Source organism: Thamnophis elegans, chromosome 3 (genome assembly GCF_009769535.1).
Source record: "Thamnophis elegans isolate rThaEle1 chromosome 3, rThaEle1.pri, whole genome shotgun sequence".
Classification (NCBI taxonomy): domain Eukaryota; kingdom Metazoa; phylum Chordata; class Lepidosauria; order Squamata; family Colubridae; genus Thamnophis; species Thamnophis elegans.
The window spans coordinates 40633571-40658969 of NC_045543.1; the positions used below are offsets into that span (position 1 = coordinate 40633571).

Consider the following 25399-nt stretch of genomic DNA (forward strand, 5'->3'; position numbering starts at 1 on the left):
GGAAAGCAAAGCACACACTCATGCAAATCCTATTAGTTTTGGCTTATTACTTGAGATTTATCTCTAATATCCAGTCCTTGACTTGTAGTTAAAAATCTATTACTATGGATTGTTTGTTATGAAGGCCTAGCACCACATCAGGATTTGTATTTAACAGTCCTTTAGCATGTGATCAGCATATTGCTTAGAAATAATTTTGGATGTTCCAAAATGAAGCCAAGCCAAATCTTTGCAAAAAGCTCAATAACCAGATATGGGCCATGGGTGCTTTTGTACTTGTAGAAAATAATTTCCCAATTCTTTTTAAAGTTTCAGTTTGACCTTGCAATGTGTTAGCAAATGTACATTCAGTGTGATACTTTATCTCGCAAAAGTATGCTCTTGTATTTAATTTTTAATAAATACTTTTCCAGATGTTTATAGCAAAAAAGAGAATTCTCATTTCATTTACAAACTATAACTATATATGTTCAAAATGATTAAGATGAATGAGAGATAGACTTGCGGAAATAGATAAAGTGGAGATGGATGAAAAAAAACGGTGTGGAAAAATGATGTTATCCCCACTGGTCAATTACAATATAGCCTAATCCAGCGCTTACTAAAATGATACGGCTTCAATATATATCACCAAAGCATCCTTCTGGATCAGCACAGCAGGATGGAAAACTAAGGTCAGGGAGAATTTTTAGCATCGACATTAATAAGAAAGAAACTGGAAAAGCCATTTTTACATTATATATTAAGGCTACACCAATCACATAATTTTCATAATTATTTGCCTTACTTATTCTGGACTTTGAATTCATTTCTCTGTACGAGTTTAATGAAATCATTTCACTAAATGAAAAGCCATTGTTCACATATGAAAAAAGGCTGTACAAATAAATGGGAAAGAGTTCCAAACTTTCAAAAACCATGAGCAATTGTGTAGGAAACTCAGCTGAAATTAAATCCAAGCAAAACAAAGGTGCTGCTAGTAAAGTGGAAACTGAACTCTAAGACTGAATTGAAGCCTGATCTGGATGGAATTGCATTCCCCAAGAAAGCCTATTCAAAATCTAGATTCCTTGACCCATAGGCGTCATTTGATTTGCAGATAGCAATGAGAACAATTACAGCTAGTGTAGCAACTACAGCACTTTCCAAAGTAGACTGGACTTAGTGGTTAGCTGTCCCTTGGCTTATAACGCAAATGCTGTAGTGCATCTTTTCTGGGGCTTTTCTTGAAAAATGTCCACAAATTGAGGTGGTGTAAAATATGGTGGTGGCTCAGTGGCTAAGACACTGAGCTTGTCAATCAGAAAAGTCGGCATTTCAGCAGTTCAAATCACTAGTGCCGTGTAGCAGAGTGAGCTCCTATTAATTGTCCCAGCTTCTGCCAACCTAGCAGTTCGTAAGCATGTAGAAATGGAAGTAGAAAAATAGGAACCACCTTTGGTGGGAAGGTAACAGCATTCCGTGCACCTTCGGCGTTTAGTCATGCCAGCCACATGATCACAGAGATGTCTTTGGACAGTGCTGGCTCTTCAGCTTTGAAACAGAGATGAGCACTGCTCCGCTAGAGTCTGGAACAACTAGCACATATGTGTGAGGGGAATCTTTACCTTTAAAATATGGCAGCCAAAATCAGAAATCACATGGTGCCTGCTCTAAAAAAATTAAACTGACTCCTAATAGTTGGAATAGATTATACTAGGTACTGCGTAAGGTTCTAGTTTTGACTTTAAAGCCCTTAATGGCTTATGAGTTAATTACCTGAACCAACCTAATTACTCAGTTAGAGATGGTCCTGAGAAGAAGACTCTGTTGTTGGAAGTTTTGCTGTTGCTATGTGAGAAAAAAATATACACATTTGGCTCCAATTGTCCCAGAATTTAGGAAGAGGACAGTAATGTGTGTCTTTCACCAAAGTTTTAATTATTTTAAGGATGGATTTTGGTTTGGATTTTGATTTAGTTGCATCAATTTTAATCATTGTGCTTCATTTTTTAATGCTATATACCTCCTGGAGTATTTGGATAAATATGGTAGAAATTGAAAATAAGAAAATGAATAAAAATCATTCTGTTACCTAGCATTCTTTAACATTAGGCAATTCCTGATCTGTACATTAATTGTTTAGAAAGGACAGGATGTAATATTGCAACTCTGGGAGACGGACTTGCCTTCTCTGATGGCCAGAGAAGAAATACAAAGCCCAACTACCAAGTCTAGGACTAAATTACATTAGGTCTTTTCCTTGCTCCTATGCACAATCATACACTTCTTATTTCTTTTTAAATTGATTTATGTATCTAAATATTTTATACTAACAAGTTTTATTTATTTTAGAAACCTATTCGGCCACCCACTTTATATACCATAACTCACAATGAAAGCAGTAAAAACATTTTAAAAGCATTGAAAACTCAATGTAAAAAAACACCTTTCAGTGCCCTAAAACAGTGGTCACCTACCAGTGGTCCACGGACTCACTGGTGGTCCATGAGAAAATTTTGATGGTCCACAGAAAAATTATTTGCATTTTTATATTGCATTAAATACTTTTTAAAAAAAATATATTAGTGGTCTGCGAGATTTAAAATTATTAATTTAGTGGTCCCTGAAATCTGAAAAGTTGGTGACCCCTGCCCTAAAAGGAGTTGGAAGCCTCAGCCTATTCCAATCCTTGGGGGAAGTATTCAATTTAACAGGATTGTATGGGATAAGTGGACTACATGAACAAACATGTCAGGAATGCCTATTACACACCTTACAAATGCTACACTTAGCTAATTAAAAAAATAAAACCACACACGGAGAGCAAACAGACCTCAACTCCCTTTCAGCAAAGGAAGAAAAACAGATTACTAAATAGAAAAGGTTGATGAAAAAAAAAAAGAAAAGGAAAATGCATTCTCTTTTTGATACAGGCTACTCCTATTTCACACTCAGAAAGCATGACCAGAGAAAGAGAGAGAGATTTAAAAGGAACAAAAATTGGTAATGGAAGATAAGAGCGTAGTAAGTTATCACTATTGTTTTTCATCTTTGTGATCCTTGGTTCCCTCTATGGAGTCAAAAGCATTTTTATGGGTCATTTTTAAGTTAAGAGCAGCTGCTCTTCTTTAATGCCTCTCCTGACTGCTGTTTCCTAGCCACAAACTCTTACTTTTAATGAAAAATAAATAAAATGGTGGAACTTCCTTGTGGCAACTTCCAACTGTGAGTCCTGAACATATGTATGTAAATACTTCTGTATTGGTAGAAATTTTGCAATTAGGAGAAGAATAGAGAATAAAAACCTAGACTTTTGGTGATTTTACAAATGGCCAGCCATAAAATGGTGGCAACTGAAAGAAAAGAGAACAGTGGCATATCCTGGACAAAGCTATACTACAGTGTTTCCCAAAGTGTGGTACGTGTACCTCCAGGGGTACGGGAAGAGTTTGGTGGGGGTACGCGTTGCACCGGAGTTTGGTGGGGATCACGTGGAAATATCCACTGAAATACATCTTGCCTTTTCCAACTTCATATTTATGCAAAGTTGCTTTTTCTGCATTTGTAGACATTAAGTCGAAAAAAAGGAAGAGACTATTGGACGTGGAACCGCATCTCAGATTAAAATTAACAACCAGGGAACCAAATTATGATGATCTGTCATTTCAACATGAACAATTTCATCCTTCTCATTGAATCAAATAAATGTTCTTTATAATATAACTTTCGTTTATTTTGCGTATGTACCAAAAAAAGAAAAAAGAAATATATTTTGATTTTTATTAAAGCATATGTTTTTTATGAGGGGTACTCAGCGTTACGAAAATTATAGAAGGGGTACACATATGTCAAAAGTTTGGGAAACACTGCTATACTATATGCTTAAATCTGTTGATTTGCAAACATTCACCCTTCATTCTTTAAAAAATTCTGTAATTGTAGTTTGTCTCCTGAGAATATCTTCAACTTATGACCATTTATTCAACAATGTTTCAAACTTATAATGGCCTCAGATAAAACAACTTCAAATTTACAACTTTGCACCACCCCCTGGTCATGTAATTTGTACACATGGCAACTGGATCACATTTACAACAGTTGCAGCATCTTGCTGCCACATGATCACAATTTGCAACCTTCCCAGCCAACTACTGACAAACAAAGTCAGTTAGAGAAGCCAGATCCACTTAACAACCATGTGGCTTGCTTAATGACAATGATAAAAATGGTCGTAAAATCATGTTCAATCACAGGATGACTTGCTTAATGACCATATTACTTAGCCATCAAAATTCCAGTCCCAATTGTTGTAAATCAAGGAGTGTCTGATTAGCAGGCTTAGGATATTATCATTGGAACTTCTTAATAGTCAGCATCTAAGTGCCTGGGCATTGCTGCAGACAGCATCTGATTATTTTGGGAAACCCTGAAGAGTTACAGCCTTGGATAAGCCACTCCTCCAGCACCATTTTGGTACTTGTTCCTCACAGAGCCCAAATCATTTAAATGCTTCATGTCTGGGACCTGGCTCCATTTACTCTCTTTGATAATCTTAAAATCTTCAATATTTCAGTTTAGTTTTGTATCAGCAAAGCATTCCGTTTCAGTTGCTGATCCTTTCTAAAATGAATGAGCCACAAGTTACCATGATTCCTAGAATTTGTAGGAAAATGTCCAAATGTAATACATGAAGACCTTCTGGGGATTTCATTCAGCGAAGCCTGAATTTAGCCAGTAACCTCTGAATTTGCACAAATAATGAAATTAACCCTTCCTTTGTTTTAATATCCTCAATTCAGAATAATGGCAAATAACCTCTTCAACTTTTAAGAGGCAAGACAGACTTTAATTTAAAAAGGTGCCTGAGAGGGTTAAAGCAGGTAAAGTGAGAGGCAGAACAAGGTTTAGATGCAGTTTATTGATTCCCAGCATAGGTTCAGGTGAATTAAGGCAATGTATTTCAAAATATGAAAACATTCATGCTGATTTCTTTTTTTAAAAAATGCAATGAGGTTTGCTGTATTAGTTCTTTAGAAGTGTATGACTGGGAATTGGTTAGCAGTGCAGCCAACCCATACAAATCTACCTGACTTTATATTTGGCTAGAGAGCAAAACTTACATTAATATTTACAAAAGATGTATTACCAAAGATTAATTCCAGTCACAAATGATAACTATATTGAACTCTGAGGAAACAGCTTTGCAAATAGCAGGATACCATTTTAAGCATTACATTAAATTTACCATCAATAGATTTAATACAATTTTTTACAGATATTAAATACACCTTGCTTGGTTAAATATTGCATAGAAGCAGAACTCTAAAGCAGGAAATTTTGGTTTACCTTTCCAGTGGAACCTGGTTATAATAGCACTGTTGTTCTCACTACAATAGCTCTTAGCACTTAGACTTATATACCACTCCATAGTGCTTCACAGCATTACAGCAGTTCAGAAATGTCAGCATATTTCCCCCAACAATCTAGGTCTTCGTTTTACTGACCACAGAGGTTGGAAGGCTAAGTCAATCTTGAGCCAGTCAGGATTGAACTGCAGTGCTTCATTCTAACCACCATGCTACCACACAGTGGTGAAAAAATTGAATAACTCATGCACAAATCATAAAGCATAAAGTTGCTGACTGTGTCTGTCCCTATAGGATTCTGGATTTACTATGTCATTGCTTCTAAGCTGCCTTGAGAAAAGTTTCACTGAAAGAGGTATGAACTCCAAAGCAAACATGTTGCCATAAGTGTTGGTTGCAAAGCATTTTCACTTTCTGTACATTGTGCATGGAGGTGGAATCATGGGGTTGGAAGAAACATTTGAGGTCTTCTAGTCCAATCCTCTGCCCATAGCAGGAGATATCATCTCTTCCATCCACTGACCTAGAAGAAATTGGCATGCTAAGAAGGGAAGACTTGAATGAATTTTCTTACCTGTTTCTTCCAGAATCCCTGAACCCTTTTGCAAATGGATTTCGGTCAATTTTCAACCTGGTAATCTGGGGGACAGAAAATGATTCAGATTCCATAGTGAATATCTTATTCATCATTGTAAACTTTCCTTTCTTATTGCATTGCCAATGAAACAATTAATTTATTCAACCTTATCTCCAAGCTATCTGATTTTATGGAACTCCGCTTGCTCCTTACTTTCCCCTTTTACTGTTTCTTTATTTATGAAATCTAGCACCAACTTCTAGGGCAGGGACTTTGAACAATACTATGTATACAGTAACTACACTGCTATATGAATAACAAATGCAGTTTCAGATGGAATGTTAAAATAAATTTCATCTCCCAAATGAGCATCTGTGATTTTGCATTTCTTGACAGTTGAAAAATTTACAAGTCATCCATGTATTTAAACTGGAGCTCAGTCACATCGTGAAGAAAGATATAAACTCTCTAGTGCAGATGATTTGTTAATACATATACACAGATGTTTTCCAAGTGAATCAAAAGTGCAGGAGGCAAAGGTCAATACATCTGGGTGTGACAGACAGCAGGGCTAACCCACATGACCCATAACCTTTCTTTGGTTCCTTTAATGCAAGAAACTCATGATGGGGGGCGGGGTGGAGAGATTAACTCAGAATGTTACTAAAATGATATGAACTATATTGTTCCATTCTGAATGATATGAAAATATATTCATTCCATTCTTAGACATTTTTATTGTTATCCAAGCATGCAAGACTGCATTCAAACTGCTTTCTTGCCTTGCCAAAATGAAGTTAAACATGTTTTCTAAGTAAATTAAAAACATATTGTCTCTGCTGTCAACTAATGCTTCAGAACATAACCAATGGGTTTTTAGTGCTCTATTTGCAATACAAGAGATTCATTCCATAGCTCAGGGCAAGCTCCTCAGACAATTGCAATCCTTTGTAGTTCTCAACCCTGCAATCTCTTATCCAATGTAGTGATCTCAATATCCATGGAAGTTATAAATTGTAAAAAATATTTTCTTTATATTCTGCAAAAGCCATTCAGTATTTAAGATGGATGGACGGACAGACAGATATTTGATATTTAGATCAAGATTATCTGGAGTTCTTCCAAAGAAATGAGTTTCCATATTTACAGGTAATCATCAACTTCGAAACCGATCAGACTTGCAGCAGCCATCTTTCCGTTTCTCAACTTGCCACACAGTATGGGAGGGGGCGGGGGAAAGGTTGGAATGTCAGATCAGGCAATAACAACAAATCATCCCATTGGAACCAAGGTCATCTCAACAGGTGCTGGACAGAGACTGGAAGGAGTTGCCAAGGGGATGCCAGAACACCTAATTGGACAATGTATCCTGTGACAATGAGGGAGGGAGTTATCTATTCTTTAATTATACTAAAACCGCGGAAAATTGTTAGAGTTGGTTTTGCTTTCATGTGTGCCAAAATGATATACTCAATAAAACAGTTCTTTGAGAAAAAATGTACAACTCGGAGTGCTGACTTGGTTGGGTTCGTCAGTTGGAACTTTGACAGTGATCTTGTAATTGTCCAATGGTTCTGATTTATAACAAATTTTGTTCCTCTGAGGAATGCAGCCTCGGGAATACAGTGAATTCTTCCCACCTGCCTTTTCTTTCAATATGTCATCCTATATTATAATTTTAGATCACCAGTCTACTGATCTATTGCAATGGAACTATACTTACTATTTTTCCTCTTTCCAATTTAAAGCAAATTGTTTATGTATTTCTTCATCCATGAATCATAATTTATATATCCATTTCCCAAACTCATTAGTAGGTTCATGGAAGATGCTATCAAAAGTCAAAAACTAAGGTTTGATTGATATTGTTTGATAATACCATCTGATATTAAACCACATCAGCCAAAGTGAAATGCAGTTGCAAGCAGACAGGTTTCCAGGAGTCAAAAAACTAAGCAAGTGACATCCTAAACACATCCAGCTCAGCCAGATTCCAGGGTGAGACGAGTTCTCCCCTACTCCCCATGATATACATCTGTTTATCATGCCCTACCAGAACAAACATAAAATTTAAGTTACAGTATGTGATATTAAGTCCTAATTGAAATTAAGTCCTAAGTAAACTTAACCTTCTAGAAAGTAAGTAACCTTTCCTTACTAATACTTTGTTTCATATGTGAAAGGAATGTTACTGTGCTAGCAACCTGAAGGTCTTAAAAATATCATGATCTGAACATGTTTCAGCTATTCAACAGTGCGATCTGAATTATAGAACAGATTTATGCCACCTAAAGTCATACTTTCCCATCTGAAACTGTTGAAATATAAATAATAATGCTCAACTTGGCTTCTATTAACTTTATTTACATTGTGCATCGTCAAATATACAAATCTGACTTCGATTTTATAGGAAAAAAGGAGAAAAAGTTAAAGTTTATCACTCGATTTTATGTTTTTTCAGAACATAAATTGGGAAATCAGTTGTGTCCATGTTTATTTAATCTGTGAGACGGCCTTGAGTTTACCCTCCCAGGAACTTTTATAGCCGATGGGAATATGTCCATTTACATGTCTGCAATCTGTTTCCACATTCCAGTGATGAGTAGACCAGGGGTCAGCAGGTTCTGACCAGTTCTGGAGAACCAATACTAAAAAAAGTTTGAATCCCACCACTGGAGTAGACGTAATACCGAAATGGCTTCAGGATCAGTTACTGATCTCCCTCTCACCATTTTCTCTTGTTGGTTTTGCCTGATTCCCTTTTGTTTCTTTACAATCTAATCTTAAGTAAACCTGTAATCTGATTCAAACTCATGAAGTTGTAAACTCAGAATGAATACTACGCTGTTGCAAAACTTGTTAACCACCCAAGCTGTAAGACTAGGATAAATGAAGAGATGCCTTTTTCCAATCCTGGTTAGGATGGTCTTAACATCCCACAAATATCTCTGGTCCTCAGAGGAATGTTATTTGTCAACTAGATACAGAAGAGAGGGAGCTGGGTCAGAATATAGGGCAAACATAGTACAGATCTACTTTTTGATTTTAAAAGATGAGCATATTTTTGAGAAAGATTCTGTTCATGAATACTATGCATTTTCTAGCTCATTTTAAGATCGCTGATCAATCTTTTTTTTTTAAATTACGGACAAAGACAGCCATTTCCAATAAAAGCATTAAAAACAATAATGATAATAAAAAAATAAAAATCACTTAAATAAAAAGGTGTCAAAGAGCACACATTCTTGCTCCAAATGTAGGATCAAAACTAGTGCTGTGACAGGAAAAAGCTTGCATGGTTCATTTTTGATTACCTGCTGATTTTGATAAGCGGTAACTGTGGTAAAGACGGTCTCTGGAAAATGGAAGGTTTTCACCCCATCACCTGTGGGGACTGGTTTTGTGGGAGACAAGTCACTGCTGAAGTCTTTGCAAATAACATGGATGCGTGGCTGATACTTATGCATTGAATGCAAGATTATCTTTTTAAAAAAAGCAAGAAAAGAGAATCATTTGAATGCATTATTTTCAAAACAAAGATTGGCACTAAGATTTGGAAATCAATAACTAAGAAGGACACATCAAATCATAGATTACTGATCCAGGGAGAGCAAAATTTGGAGCTCTACTTTTTGAAGAGTTCATTGCAGGAAGGGATGGGATGAGGCTGCTATCAAATTTGGGCTGACAATATCAGCATATTCACGATAGAGATAGTTTTATGAAGAGAATCTCTGTAGAGGGTTTTTGAGGGACCCCACCCCCAGTTATACCTAACTATTCCTCAGCTCTTACATGAGCGGCATATTACAGGTCCTGTCTACTGTTCTAGGTCAGGGGTCTCCAACCTTGGCAACTTTAAGACTTGTGGACTTCAAAGCCAAGCTTTGCTGGCTGAGGAACTCTGGGTGTTGAAGTCCACAAGTCTTAAAGTTGCCAAGGTTGGAGACCCCTGTTCTAGATGATGGGACCCAGAAGGAGAGCCTTCTTGGCCAGGCACTCACCCTGAGGAACATCATCCCCATCAAGGAGGATTGATGTTCCTTTAATCCCTTAAAACTTGGTTTTGTTGCCAGGCTTGGGGATCCCATGGAACTGGGGAGCCCCTGAAATGGTTATATTGTATGCAAGACCTTGAATCTACTCTCCCATGGTTTTGATTACGTTTTTAATAGAAGTGGTTTTTAAGATTAATTAAATTGTTTTGTTGCATTGTATGCCACATTCATAAGATAATGTGTGTGCTACACATTATTTGATGGATAAATAAATAAATACATTTGATAAATAATCAAATAAACTAGCTAACTAGATAAGGAAATACTTTATGTGTATTTGTACATGCCTTCAGATCAGTGGACTCTTGGCAATTGCCTGGAGAAGTCCCTGTAGTTTTCTTAGCAAGATTTCAGAGAGAGTTCATCTTTGCCTACTTCCTAGGGTTGAGAGAAAGTAACTGGCCCAAAGTCACCCAGCTCATTTTGTGCCTACTGTGAACACATAGTCTCCCAATTTCTAGCCTAGACTGTTAACCACTACACCAAATTGGTTCTCTGCATGCATAAATGTATACATACAACAGAGTGGAAGAGGGGAATACCTCAAGAGAGGTAAGAAAGTGGCACTAATGTTGTGAACAGATACTGTTTGGAGAATGAAGACGAGTGAAACAGGCAATACTGAGAGCTAGAAAGGGCAAAGCTAAGTGGACATCTACTGAAAATTGAATGCAACCCTTTGGGACTTACATGGCCTTGATCATCTAGCTCATTGTTGGTCAGTTTGAGTTTATCAAAACTGACAACTTGCCGCATCCAGGTGTCTCCAGATGCCAGTGAGTCAGGGTGAATATAGACCCTCGGAGGCACAGGAGAGTCAGCATTTCCCGCTACCATCCACTTGGAGCTGTGATACACATACCTGGGAGAAGTAAAGATGGGAGGGAGAAAGCTGTATTACTTAAAGAGCAAATCCCCCCTTCCCTTATTTTATTTTATTTCCTTGTCACCCATCAAACAGCATTCAAGATGTCAGATTATTTGCACAGGAAGGAAACAATATCCTCTGTTTGTTTGTAATGGGACTCAGGTAATACCTGGAAATACTTCTTCACTTCTGCCTCTCTATTAATCCTCTTTTCCTATTACTATCTCCTAAAAACTTTGCACAATTGGGCAGGTTAATTGGTTAACCCTACTAATACCAGATGAAAATCTTTAGACACACTAGGAAATATTTCATTGTTTGCAGACAATTCTATTTTCCTCTGCAATCCAGGTGTTTGTGTTTCTCAGTTTAAATTGTGGAAATTAATGATTTCTTCTCTTGTTTCTTCTCTGTTTCTTCTCTAAACTTTTTTATAATGACACTTGCTGCTATATTTCTTGTGATCACTGCATTCAGTAAATGCCAAGGGCACAATATTCATATTACCTCCTGCCCAAACTACCAAGTTAGCATAGCTGAATACATAAGCTAAGTATACTTATACTCTGTCAAGGGAGATGTCTGAGGAAGCTGAGTGAAACCCAGATGGACTGGAACAAAGGAACAAACTCTAATGATCTGAATCAGGCAAAGATCCATTAAGGGCTCTAGAGCCACAACTAGGAAATAAAATCCTTGTTCAATATATAATACTTTTTTGTAGATGAATTTGTAATCACAGAGAAAGAAAGATAAAAGCCATATACATGTACACTATATGTTTACTTATTTTAAGAAGTCAGATTCCTATGAAAATTGCTTCACTGGGGCTCCTGACATAACATTCGTTTTGTTGTTATTAAGAAGTATGGTAGATTTGTATTTTACCTTATTGTATTTCTTCTCAAACAGTTTTTAATCTAAGCTTATATTTTCATTTCATACTTCAGATGATACATTCTGTAGTGCTTTTTGGACCAAACAAGAAAGTTGAGCAGGTAGGAAACAGCTTGAAAGATCTAAAACCATTCAATTCATAAAGGTAAAAGGTGAACATTTCCCCTGTACAGTCAAGTGCAATTTTAGGGGGAAGTGCTCATTTCTACGTCTTAGCCAAGGAAACCAGCATTTTCTAAAGATGCTTCCATGGTCATGACTATACACCGAGGCACACGGAATGCTGTTACCTTCCCATCAAAGTAGTGCCTATTTATCTACTCGCATTTGCATGCTTTCAAACTGCTAGATTGGCAGAAGCTGGGACAAGTAACTCACCCTGTCGTGCATCACTTGAATTCAAGATGTCACCTTTCCAGCTGATAAGCTCAGTGACTGATCAAATACTATATCCTTCCTGGTTATGAATAAGAAGTATGCCATGTTTGACATGTCTCTCTGGATTGTTTCCCCATTCTTTCTCCAAAGTCTTTCTAGCAAATGGGCTCAGCACTGCCTTGCTTGCCCCTAATCCTACTAATAATAATAATGATTCTTTATTGTCAGTGAACAACATATGTACAATGAGATTGGTTGAGCTCCCTCAGTGCACACAACCCCAACACAATACAACTCACAGCGAAGACAAAAAAAATATCCCAAACCCAATTCATCATATTAATAAACACCCAGTCCCATTACAACAGTGTGAACATGTTACACATTGTGTCTGCCCTGCATGTCCATCGTACTACATAGTTATGATAGTACTTCGCATTCAGGAGTCTGATAGCCGGCGGATAAAAACTGTTCTTCAGCCCAGCTGGCTATGCTTCTATATCTCTTTCCCAATGGTAGGAGGGTAAAGAAGTGCTGACCAGGGTGTGAGTCCTCAATCTTCTAAGGCAACAAGCCATAGCGATCTCATCTAGTGGTGTCAGGGGCCAGCCCATGATGGTTTGTGCTGTGCTCACCATCCTCTGTAATGTTTTTCTATCTGCAGCTGTCAAACCAGCATGCCATACTGTGATGCAGTAAGTGAAGATGCTTTCTATTGTGGACCAGTAAATAGCAATAGCAGTTAGACTTATATACCGCTTCATAGGGCTTTCAGCCCTCTCTAAGCGGTTTACAGAGTCAGCATATTGCCCCCACAGTCTGGGTCCTCATTTTACCCACCTCGGAAGGATGGAAGGCTGAGTCAACCCTGAGCCGGTGAGATTTGAACCGCTGAACTGCAGATAGCAGTCAGCTGAAGTGGCCTGCAGTACTGCACTCTACCCACTGCGCCACCTCGGCTCTCACCGAGGTAAAAGGAGGTCATCAGTTGTTCCATCCTGTTTTTACGCAATACCCTAAGAAGACCCTACTCCTCTTTTTTTAAAAAGATGTTCATTATAATTTTTAATCTGCTTTTTTTTACTCCTTTTCTCCAAATGTTTATATTGCCTTATTTTTTAAGACTAGCTTTAGAAAATATCAATGTTCTTATTGTTATGGTGAATAATAAAATATGTTTAGCAGATATTATAAGGCATATCCTTATGCTTAGGTAGCTATTTTTATGTTAACCATCAATGACCATTTTGGTCCAACATTCAGGAAAAAGATAATTTCTCAGGCAGATGAACATCGTATCCATGAAAAAGATCTGAAATAAGACACTGTCTTATTATGAATTTTGGAAATTTTTGTTCTAACTTCTAAACATTTCCCAGCTAACTTGATCTTTACCTGTATCTCTTGTTATCCACAGGTACAATGTCCATGGCTATGTAGTACTGCTGGTGAGGGTCCAATCCTGTAATCTTCACTCTCATTGCAGGAAACATTCTCCTGCAAAAAAGAGGGAGGGATGAGTAAAGAAATATGATTGCAGTAAGAGCTCCCTTTGCTGAGACCAAAATGTCCCAAAATTACGAAGTTATCTTGTAAGCTGTCCAGAGTCAATTTGAATTGAAATGGGCAGCAAATAAATAAATGTATGTATACATACATACATACATACATATATACATACGCAAGTAAGTAAGTAATTCATGGAATGTATTAAGTGAAACAACTATATATTGGTCTCATTGCTGCATCTTGTCCCTTGTTTTGTACTATAGTTGTACAAATTCCAAGGTTTTGGGTCAGAATCACGATTTTGGAATAGAGACAGAAGTATGCATATAAGATTTCATGTTTTTTCTGTACATCTTAGAAGAATGTGGCAAGCCAATGCCACAGAATGATTCAATTTGTTTATTCACACAGTATATTTAATATATTACCTATTAATTGATATTTTGGCTTTTTCTTTATTCTGCCCTTCCATCTTTAATTACTTTCTTTTTTTTTCCTTTTTGGGGGGTATGAAGCCCACATCTGATGGCCTTATCGTAATATCTAAACTCAGAGTAGCCTCAGCCAAAACTGCTTGTTTGACCACCCATATTTTAAACAGGTTTGACAATCGAAGATGGAACCATTTGATGCCTAAGACATGGTCTCACTTTGATATTTGTACATCTTGGAAAATTTGAAGTCCTAAGGCTAGAATTATCAACATGATAATTAATCATTAATTAAGTTACAGTATTCTTATTTAAATATACATAAAAATTAAATTAAAACATTTTTTTTTTGCTTCTTGGTCCAAACTATTGTTTGAAGTATAGCCCTGGGTATTTTATTCTATGTAAAATCATGTGTACCCTTCAACTTGAAAAAATAGTTACAATATAGCAATTGTTTGCATTAATTGCTGTTAATGTCCATCAATGTACTGTTTTAAGGTATTATCTCACTCTTTTCTCTCTCACAAATGCTCTGTCCATCAGGTATGAGTGATAAACAAATATCTGCCTTGTTTTATCAAAAAGATGCAGTTGTCTTGTTTTCTAGCTGTTCTAAAAACATTGGTCTCTGAGGTCACTATTGTGCATACGCACTGTTTTGATAACTAGGTTTCTGCAATTATCTTAAATCCCTTGTCAGCTTCATGTGTGGTTTTCTTACAAGAAAAGGAATGTGAAAAAAGAGATGCATTTTTCCCTCTCAGAGTAACAATTCTCTTTTTTAAAACATTAGTCCTCCAGGCCTCATTCAGTGGACTTCAGAGGCAATACATAAAATTATACTGCAGAGTTTGCTTCCAAATAACAATGTTTCTGAAGCCATGCTGACAGCTGAGGTGATGTACATCATTTGTATCATCTATCTAATCACATAATATTTTGCATTAAATAATAATTTGCAATGAAGATAGTTTTCAAAAATGGTCAGCTACAGTCTTTTCACTGTTAGCCTGCAGGAGGAATAATGAGTGGCTGACAGCTATGGCAGATGGAACTGTCTTCTGCATTTTACTGCTGAATAACAGGGGAATGAACATAAGAAAGATGCTGACTTTATGTCATATCTTGCAAAGGCCAACTAAAGCCTGAAGCATTATGCTTGCTCAGCAAACCTGTGATAATCTTACGTTCTTTCTGTGTGGTCAGTGTCATTTTACATGACATAAGCAATTCCTCTTCCCCCAACCAATACCTCAATGATAGAAGAATGAGCCAAATTGCACCCAAATGATGTGACTGTTCTCACAGCCAAAACCCAATAAATATATAAATGGTGTTAATTTTCACCACCCATTTTCATTTTGTGACTATTTCTCCTGCAGGATGCAAGGAAGAAATGAATGTATTTTCAAGCCTTGTGGTTTCACAAGCTCCCTCCAATTTTAGTTTTACTCCTAAGGTTTGCCTGCTCCCCTGCATACATCCCCTCCATCTTAGCTCATTTGCAATTTTAGTCAGTATATTACAGGGCACCTTTTATTATTTTGTTCAAATGCCTTCATCCTAGAAACTCTGAGATCACATTTAATCGTTTGATTTGATTCATTACTGACAACCCTGTGGGTAAAGAAAGATTATGTACATGTGCCCTTAATAATTTCATTTGACTTGAAACAAAAATATCAATGTGATATGTGATATGTGAAATGGGTAAGAAAATAGTGTCATGCTGAGTTTACCTTTATTTCAGCACACAACTGCACACTACTCTATCTGTGTTGTGTAATCTGATGATGCTTGCAGTTATTCCCTCCTCCAATAGCCTTCATTATGTCAAAAAGAATAGGTTCTTTTTCCTACCCAACAGTGCGGTGTATGCTTATAATGCATTTGAACCAGGGGTGGATTTCAGCCAGTACGCACCAGTACGGGCATACCGGTTGGTGAAATTTAGCATGCCTTCCCATACTGGGGCTTCCGGAGGCCCCGTACTGGAACGGCCCCTCCCCTGGCCTGCCCCCCACTACTTGCTCCCCCTGCCTTCCTGGTCACCACTCGCTCACTCGGGCCATCCACACCATGCTTGCCCCACCCACCCACTTCCTTTGCCTGCCCAGTCAAGGCTCTGAGGCTGCAGGCGGCTGGGGAGGTGGGGGGGGGAATGCTGTCCATCTTCCTACCCCCTCCAGAAGCAACCAGGCAGGCCCTGGGATGGTCAGCAGCCCATGGACCACTGCCATGTGAATGCTCTGGTGGCTGCAGCTGGCAACTAGATGCGAGGGAAAGGCCGTCCAGAAGAGTGTTCCATGGTCAGTGGGTTGGTGGGGAGGTTGCATGGGGCTGGAGGCAGCAGGGAGATGGGACATAGAGGACACCCTGAGCACCTGCAATGGGACGTAGCAACTGCTGGGCAGCTGCTCCTTTGTGCCCTATTGCTGGCAGCAGTTGGATTTCTCCTGCCAATCCTTCCTCTCTGTGTGTCCAGGTGAGCCCTGGGTAAGTCAGCATCCCACGCACTGCTGCCATGTGACTGCTCTGGGGCGCAGTCAAGAAGGATCGCTAGGAGGATGCCAACTGCAGCCAGGAGTGTCCTCAGGTCAGTGGGATGGCGGGGAGATTGCGTGGGGCAGGAAGACAGGGCTCAAGGCTACATCCCTGTACTGGTGAAAAAAAGAATATCCAGCCGTCCCGGAACTGTGCCACAAGGTAAGGGAGACACCTTCCCTTCCCCTTCAGAGCGCCCGTGTGGGGAGAGAGGAGGTGGGCTGGTTGAACACATGCAGGTGGGCAATAGTGCCTCCTTCGCTTGTTCGGGTAGGCAGAGAAAGAAAGGAGGTGCGTGATAGCTGAGGTGCTCCCCTTCACCCTTAGTGGCAGAGGTGCTTTATCATGCACCTCCTTCCTTTCTCCACCTGCCTGAATGAGTGAAGGAGGTGTCGGCCCCATACCACCCACTTGCCCACATTCAAACCAGCTTGCCTCCTGTGTCCTGGCATGGGCTCTCTGGAGGGGGAGGGAAGGTTCTACCCCAACACCAGCTTCTTTCCTTCCCTCCTGCAGGATCAATCTGTATGGGGAGGACACGGACCATTTGATGGCAATGGGGAAATTGAGATTTCTTTGCCAGCCTCCCAGCTGGCAAAACAGATATTTTCACAGCGGTGACGGAAGCCACAATCCCAGGCAGTCAGTTCCGGCTCTCCCTTCCCCAAGCATGTCCCATTGCTGCTAGAGCCGCTTTTGCTGAATCTGGCATGATGGCGATGGCAAGAAGTGGCTGCCAGCAATTCTCTCAGCAATGGCAAGAGTCCTGCTGCTGCGTTGGATTCAACAAAAGCAACTCCAGCAGCAACAGGACATGCTTGGGGAAGGGGGAGACGGAACTGACTGCCCAGGATTGTGCTTCAGCCATCATTGTGAAAATGTCTGTTTTGCCAGCTGGGGGCAGAAGGTCTCTCCCAGCCAGGAAGGATCTCCAGGAGAAAGCCAACTGCAATGGGACATGAAGGAGCGGCTGCCCAGTAGAGCCGGGGGCTGGAGGCAGCAGGAAGGCGGAGATCAAGGCTGCCCTGGGCGCCTGCAATGTGATGTGGCAGCTGCCAGGGTGGGAGGTTGTCAGAGGCCCCCTGCCTGCCCCGTGGCCAATTCAGGTCCTGCTTGAAGGGACCACTGCTTGAAGGAATGGGCTCTGGGTCTTACTGCTGTTGAGCACTCCGCCGCCAGGAGTGCCTATTGCAGTTAATTCAGCTGGGAGAATGGGCCCCCGAAGGTATGGTGTGCTCTGCCGGCGCTGCTACAGCTGCTGCTGTCAGGCGCATCCATGCAGGAGAACTCCCCAGCGCAGCACAGTTCTAGGATGGCAGAGAGCCAAGGCAAGCTCTCCCCCCACCGCAACCACCACCGCTGCTGCGGGGCGCATCCGTGCAGAACTTCCCGGTGCAGCACAGTTCTGGGATGGCAGAGAGCTAAAGCAAGCTGTACCACCACCGCCACTGTCTATGTGCCCAGACCAGATGTGTGTGAGAGAGAGCCGGGGAGAGAAGGAAGGATAGACTCTTTGGGGAAATATAATTGATCTCAGGATCCTTTCTGGATATAAGATGACGGACTATAACAACTAATTTTTCTATAATGTTGACATATTAAAGATTGTGAATGGTGTCCACCCTATAAATATCAAAGGTATTTTTGGATCCATCTGGATTCATTACAAAATTTCGAAGAATATTTCCCATGCTGGAAAATGGATTCAGAAGATGGAACTTCCTCCCTCCCTCCCTCCTCTATATCTATCTATCTATCTATCTATCTATCTATCTATCTATCTATCTATCTATCTATCTATCTATCTATCATTATCTATCTCTATTTACCTACCTACCTATCTACCTAGCTATCTCTGCCCAAACGGTATTAAACCTGATAGGGTACCTGAGTTGATGAAATGTCTATTCCTCTCAAGCTGTTCTTTTTATCCAGACAAATAAGGTACTTGCAATAATGCCTTTATAATGCGTGGATACAAGAGACAAAAATATTGGCCCCTCACTTCATCCCTTTCTGTCACCAGTTCAGAATAACCACTATTTCACCAGCTTTGGATGAAAAGGAAAGGTAAAGCTGGCTGTCCCCTCAGATTAATAATGCAGCCCACTTCTGCCAGCTGATCTCTCTCTTCTCTTATGGAAATAAATATGTTTATAAAGCCTATAAAAGGTGGAATATTATGTAAATACAAGGAATACTTTTTTCACAGCAGTGAAGTGTCTGTTGCTCAGTTGGCGGGCCAGCTTTGTAAGGTGCCATATATTTTATGGTGCATAACATCTAGTTAGATCCACCTATTGTGTCCCTTTGGAAAGAAAGAAAGAGTAAGAGAGAGAGAGAGAAAGAAAGAGAGAGAAAGAGAAAGAAGTAAAGAGAAAGAAATAGGAAGGTAGAGAGAGAGACAAGAAAGGAAGGAAGGAGGGAAGGAAAGAGAGAAAGAAAGAGAAAGAAAGAGGAAGGAAGGAAGGCAAGAAATAAAAAAGGGAAGAAAGAGAACTCATGACCACAATTGAGCCCAAAATTTTGGTTGCTAAGCAAGAGTTACACCACATTTTACAAGTTGGCCATGCCCAGCCAGTCACATGACTGCCAAACCACTCCCAGCCAGTCACATGACTGTCAAGCCACTCTCACAAAACAGGCCACACCTACAGTATAGGTTCTAAAAATTTTGAAAGCCATCACTGATTTGAACAGAATTAAAATGAAGAGGGTTTTTTAAAAAGATGATCTCCCCTCACTCTCCCAACTTCTGCTGTTGAGATTCAGGTATCTAGAATAGAACATTTATCCCCCAATGAATATGAGGGCTCTAAGTACTTTGGGGCCTGCTAGATTAAAAAAAAAAAAAGCAATGAGGGATGTAACAGTGAAGAGAGTTTACAGGATGAAAATCCTGTTCTGAAAGAACCAATATCAATAAAGAATTTTATCTATGACAAACAGGGAACCAATGATTTTGAGCTGCTCAAAGAAATAAATGTCATAATAGGTACTCTTCAAAGCTGGTTGTGTCCCCTTTTTTCTTCCCTTTTTATTTTGGAATCAGCCTAAACATATCCCTTTTCAAAGAACCATATTTACTACTAAAAACTGTGCTCAACTCGATATTAAGAACCAAAAGCTCACTATGTCATTTTGGAAATATTTAACAGGTTAATCTTCCTTTATAAATACCTCCAAGGAACTATGAGCCGCAACCACAAAACCTCTAGCAGCTCCCAAGTTACCTGTTGAGAACATCAAATCTAATGGATGACTTGTTTTTTTAATGAGGGGAGGGTTTCCAGAGGGGGGAAAAATGTCTATTTTTCCCAGATAAGTACCAGTGAGAATTTGGCACAGAATTGTTTTTTAAAACAATTGTACCATAAGTAGAATATAGAACACAGAATGATAGCATTGGAAGAGACCTCAGGGGTCTTCTAGTACAGTGGTCTCCAACCTTGGTAACTTTAAGACTTGTGGACTTCAACTCCCAGAGTTCTGGGAGTTGAAGTCCACAGGTCTTAAAGTTGCCAAGGTTGGAGACCACTGTTCTAGTACAACCCTATACCATCCTGGACAAATGCTTGTCCAATCTTTTCTTGAAAACCACCAGTGAAGTAGCAGAATTCCCAGAAGCAGCATGAGGCTGTTCCATTGATTAATTGTTGTCACTGTCAGGAAATGTCTCCTTTAATTTACTTTAACTTAAAATCGCTCTTTAATGATCTTCCACCAGTGGTGGCATTCAGCCAATTCACACCTATTCGGGAGAACTGGTGGTTAACTTTCTAAGCAGTTTGGAGAACCAGTTGTTGGAAGAAATCTCCTTTTGGTTTTTTTCCACTTTACCGGGATAATGCTGTAAGGAAGGCAGGAAGGAAGCATTCTGGTATTGTTTCTAGCCTAATCTTTATTGCCCTGCTTACAGAAACTGCCTCTCGGGTTAACCCTGATTACATTGTAACAGCTAAGACGAAACGCCCATCGACATGAGTGATGTTGAGTTGGCCACACCTACCCAGTCACATGAACACCAAGCCCTGTCTACCCAGCTGGTCATTAGGGAAGAGAACTGGTTGTTAAATTATTTGAAACCCACCACTGTCTTCCACCCATAACTTCTTGTCCTGCCCTCAGATACTTTGGAGGAGAATAGATGGTCCCAGGAAGCCTACTGCATATTAGAACATCATCTTTATTGCCTCACAAACCATGTAGGTTTTCAAGCTCTCTGAAGCCCTTCACCAGGCCTTCTTTTCCCTTTTTACAACTTTGTCTAAAGGAAAAGTTTAGAACTATGAGGAGAAGGAACGGAAGTTTGGAGGTATGCAGCTTTGTGACTTTGAATCTACTTTAGTAATAAACTGTTCATATTCCAATATACAGTAGCTGATCATACTGGTTGTTTAATTGGACTTCAGTAAACTGAAAGTGGTTGAAAAATACATTGTACAGAAAGATTCTTTTCTGACCACTTTAGGAAGAGATGTAAGAAATTTATGATCTCTTGCTCCACCTAGCTGTTGTTTCTTCCATTTCATTCCTTTCTAGTTTGTAGCAATAGCATGAGGTTTTGGTTGATAATTGCCTCTGCCTTGATTTTTAAGGATCACTTTCAAAAACATTAGAAAATCTGCCTGTTTCCAGGAACATTGGCAGGAAGGGGCTTTTAAATGTCCATATTGAGGAAAAGAATTTATATGTCTGAGACTGTTTTCTGAACTGAAAAACTGAATGCAACCTTTCAGGTTAAAGAAATCATTTCTGTGTTGACATGTATTTATATTGTAGATCGTCCACACTGTTTCACTAGATGTTATATAGATCCTCTTGTCTTTTTATAACAATAAATACAAAAACATATAATATCAAACAATTAATATAATGGTACCACATCTTCCTTAAACAGGCAACTATTCCATTCCATTCTCCAAAACCTTTTATAACGTCTTGGCTTTAATAAACTTCCAGAAAACCCTGACAGAAAAGCTACTCTTGCCTCTGGAACAAACTTTTTCAAAGAAAGGGAGGTTCTTCAGAGAAATCCCACTTCCATGCCCCCTCCCATTAATTCTTTTGGTAGGAGGGGATTTCAGTCAGTCAATTTCAGTCAGCCAGCCAATTCAACCAAGTGATTCTGGGTGGCTTACAATTCTAAAGCAATTTAAAAGAACATTAAAACAATAAAACAACCACAAAATAAATAAGTACAAATAGCAGCCATGATGATTAATCAACCAACAGTAAAGCCAAGTAACAGGGTCCTTAACACATTCCAAGCCCCAGCTCATAGCCAGGTTTTTTAATCTTTGCCAAAAAAAACAACAGGGTTGGGGCCATTTCCAATCTCCAAGGGAAGAATATTTGATAAGGCAGGGGCTACACAGGACAAACCCATCTTCTGTTAGCAGTCTTTGACTGATGGGATCTGCAGCATGCCCTATCTGTTGGATTGGATTGGATGAGTAGAAAATCTTGAAACAGTCCCCCAGGGAACTCAGTTCCAAACCATGTAGAGATTTAAAAGTGACAACCAGCACTTTGAATTACTCCCAGAAACACACTGGCAGCTAGTGCAGCTCACAGAGCAGTGATGTTATGTGCTGTGTAGTCAGCACCATTTAATATCTGTGCAACTGCATTTTGCACCAATTGAAGTTTCCAAATGCTCTTCAAGGGCAGCCCCATGTAGAGCACATTCAAGAAATCTTCATCTGACAATCTTTGTTTGCATCTGTTGGGTGGGGAGATCCTTTTCAGAGCTCTCAATGCTGAGAATACTAAAGCTATATAGTTGGATATGTTTGCCACTATGAACTTGTGACCTAAAGATAATGACAGTGTTTTGAATTGATGCCAGTTCCAGAACTATCTTCAAGGACATCCCATGTACAGTGCACTGAATGAATCTAAACTCAAGGTTGTCCTAGCGTGTGACTCCTGCACAATCACTGTGAAAACTGTATTTATTAGCACGTCTAAATTGCAAAGCTGATTCTCGAAAGGAAGTGAAATCCCCATAAAACAAGCTAAAACTTCCTCCCTTCCATTCCCTTTCATAGGAAAAGGGTATTGCCATGAATAGTTGCAGGATTGTCTCCATTCAGTTTGCATGAAATTGTATAAGAGAAGCTAAATGTGAATATAATGGGACTAAACACAGGTTCCACTCTGTGCCTCTCTTGCTGCTGAAAGGCTCCCAAATTTGCCCACAAAGCAACATTAGTTATGAATCCAATTATGTTGACAGAGCAACAAGTCCTGTGAATCTATCAAGCATGCTCTGCATTATAGTTGATCTAATGCCAAAGAGTACTGTGGATGCTGAAAGCACCAGCTGCAAAGAGCCAGCTGCCCCCTGCTCCCGCTCCCCCCCCCCAAGTCTGGGATCACCACTGTCCAGAATCTCAAGAGATTACAAAGTACTGCAGAACAGAGGAGGGGGGGGACACATGGAGCCAGCTGCAATCAGCTTAAAAGCTGGGAAAGTAGTGCAACATCCTGACCTAAGTGAAGTCATGGGAGATTTGCTGTAGAAGTCAATTGGTTAAGGTTTTTAAGCTATGGCAAGATGATCTTCATGCAGCTAATATGCTGCATGATAGCAATATACAACTACTATGCACTGTGTCAGTAAAAATGCAAGTGCCATATCCATGGAATACATAGAGCACTTAAGTGGCTACTGCCCTGAGTAGCCGCAGGCCTCACACCAGAATCTTCAAAACAAACATGTAAAGCTATTTGGCTTCACCCAGCCCCACTTGTGAAAATTGAACAAAGAGCGACAGGCAGCAATCCTGAATGTGAATGATTTCCTTGCAATGACAGCAAACATAAAATTCAATAAATGAGAAGTAAATTTCATTTGTGTGATGTCTATATTAATTTGCATGCCATCTTTCCTATTATTTGTAATGGTACATTCTGACCAACTACTAGCTGCCCAAATCTAAGGAATTTGTTTATGTGTTTAATAATCCTACCATATTTTCAAAAAGCAAAGAATAGTGTATCTTCCTGACTGATACTCAAAACAATCCTGGTTGGTAGGTTAAATAGAGATATAAGATCATCATATATCCCTGACAATATTATGGCTTGTTGATCATAATAGCATGAAGACCATTGAGAAAAACAGAAATAAATATCATTTAAGTTTAAAGACTATAAACTGTTTTTTTAATGTTAATTCAAAATCATAACTCAAAATATCAAAACATATATACAAATATAAAATGCATTAGTATATATGCCTAGAGCAGTGTTTCTCAACCTTGGCAACTTGAAGATATGTGGACTTTAACTTGCAGAACTCCCCAGCCAGCCTGGGAATTCTGGGAGACGAGGCCCACACCTTTTCAAGTTGCTAAGGCTGAGAAACACTGGCCTAGTTTAATGACTCTCTACTGATAAGTTGCACAAGTAAATCAATTTGATTTTTTTAAAAATGCTTTGAACAATTTTACTTGAGGTGATAAAATGTTGTTAACATAATTGTTATTAGATTTTCCTGTAAAGAGGCAAAAGTAAATAAGTTGTCAAACTGAGCATGTTTCCAGATGATGCATCATTCATTTATTCTATGAAACATTATAGTGATGATTTGCCATTTCAGGATATTGTTTGTGTATGTGGGGTGGGGGGTATTTTTCAAATTCCTAATTCAGCATTTCTTTGTAGTACATTTAAGCAGAGGATTTTGTTAAATGTTGCTGGTTTTAATTGATGCTGAATGCCATTTTAAAGGTCTTTTGATTTTTAAAACTTAACAGTTAAATATGGTTTATAAAATTAAAGTGATCGGTTCCTTAAATGTGGAAAATGTGGCTAGCTACTTCTATTGTTTGTTTTCAGTAGCATATGTCATTAGGGGATTCTCCCCCCCCCCCATTTTTAAGCATATAACAAAAACAAGATTAGTGGCAGTTGTTTGTACCCCCATTTAAAGGCATCAAAAGGCTTCAAAAGAGAAGACTGGATTTAATAATTTTCTGAAGTATTGACTGTCAAAACTTTTCCAAGCACATCTCATTTATTTGGAACTTGAGATTCTTACTACTCCCACAAAGATCACCTCACAAGCCACAGAGACAATCTACAATTGGTCTCACTAGTCAAATTCATGAAGTAAACCAAATGGGGAAGAAAAATAGAATATTGTGGAGAGGAGGATTTCTATCACTGGGTATTGCTCAAGCAGAATAGCATTCTTCCTGGTTTTTTCTCTGTCCAAGGTGCTGATTGCTTAGAAAATAAGCATTAATTTGCAATTATAAAGGAAGCTGGCTGGAATGCACAACTTTATTTGGGAAGATTAGAGACTTTTCTTGAAGAAATTAAAGATGTTTCTCTACTATAGCCAATTATAGTCTATTGTAAAATTCCAATTCCTTAAAAGAAACATTGGCAGTGGGATGTGAAATTTGTAGAGGGCTTCTACCCATCAATGCTGACACGGATAGGTATGGTATGTTGTTCTTATAAAATAATAACAGAGAAAAAAAGCCTATCTAATCCAGGAAATCTGAATAGGCTGGATGAAATGAAGATCACTCTTTCTGTCCTCTGAGACATTGTATAGGGCCTGAATCAATGTGAATGGAGGTTGGCCAGCTGTGCATTGCAGGTTTTCCCCTCACTCTACTATGTGGCACTTTCTGTTTCTCCATATGCAAGAAAATATAGGACTACTGTATATCTTAAGTGATGTCTAGTTCCATCTTAAGGAATCCAAATCTGGGGTGTAAAGTAAACTTTGCCCCTCTCAAGTATAATAAAAGATAATTTACTAC

General features: G+C 39.1%; 1 protein-coding gene across 1 annotated transcript in view; it reads right to left on the reverse strand.

Moving 5' to 3' along the window:
* TBX15 (T-box transcription factor 15) overlaps nt 1-25399 on the reverse strand; it is an 85763-nt gene that overhangs the window by 21182 nt on the left and 39182 nt on the right. The window contains exons 3-6 of the mRNA XM_032214359.1: nt 13522-13623; nt 10674-10845; nt 9240-9407; nt 5923-5987 (exon numbers count right to left, since the gene is read on the reverse strand). Of these exons, the coding sequence (XP_032070250.1) occupies nt 5923-5987; nt 9240-9407; nt 10674-10845; nt 13522-13623 (507 nt within the window). The remainder of the gene's footprint in view (nt 1-5922; nt 5988-9239; nt 9408-10673; nt 10846-13521; nt 13624-25399) is intronic.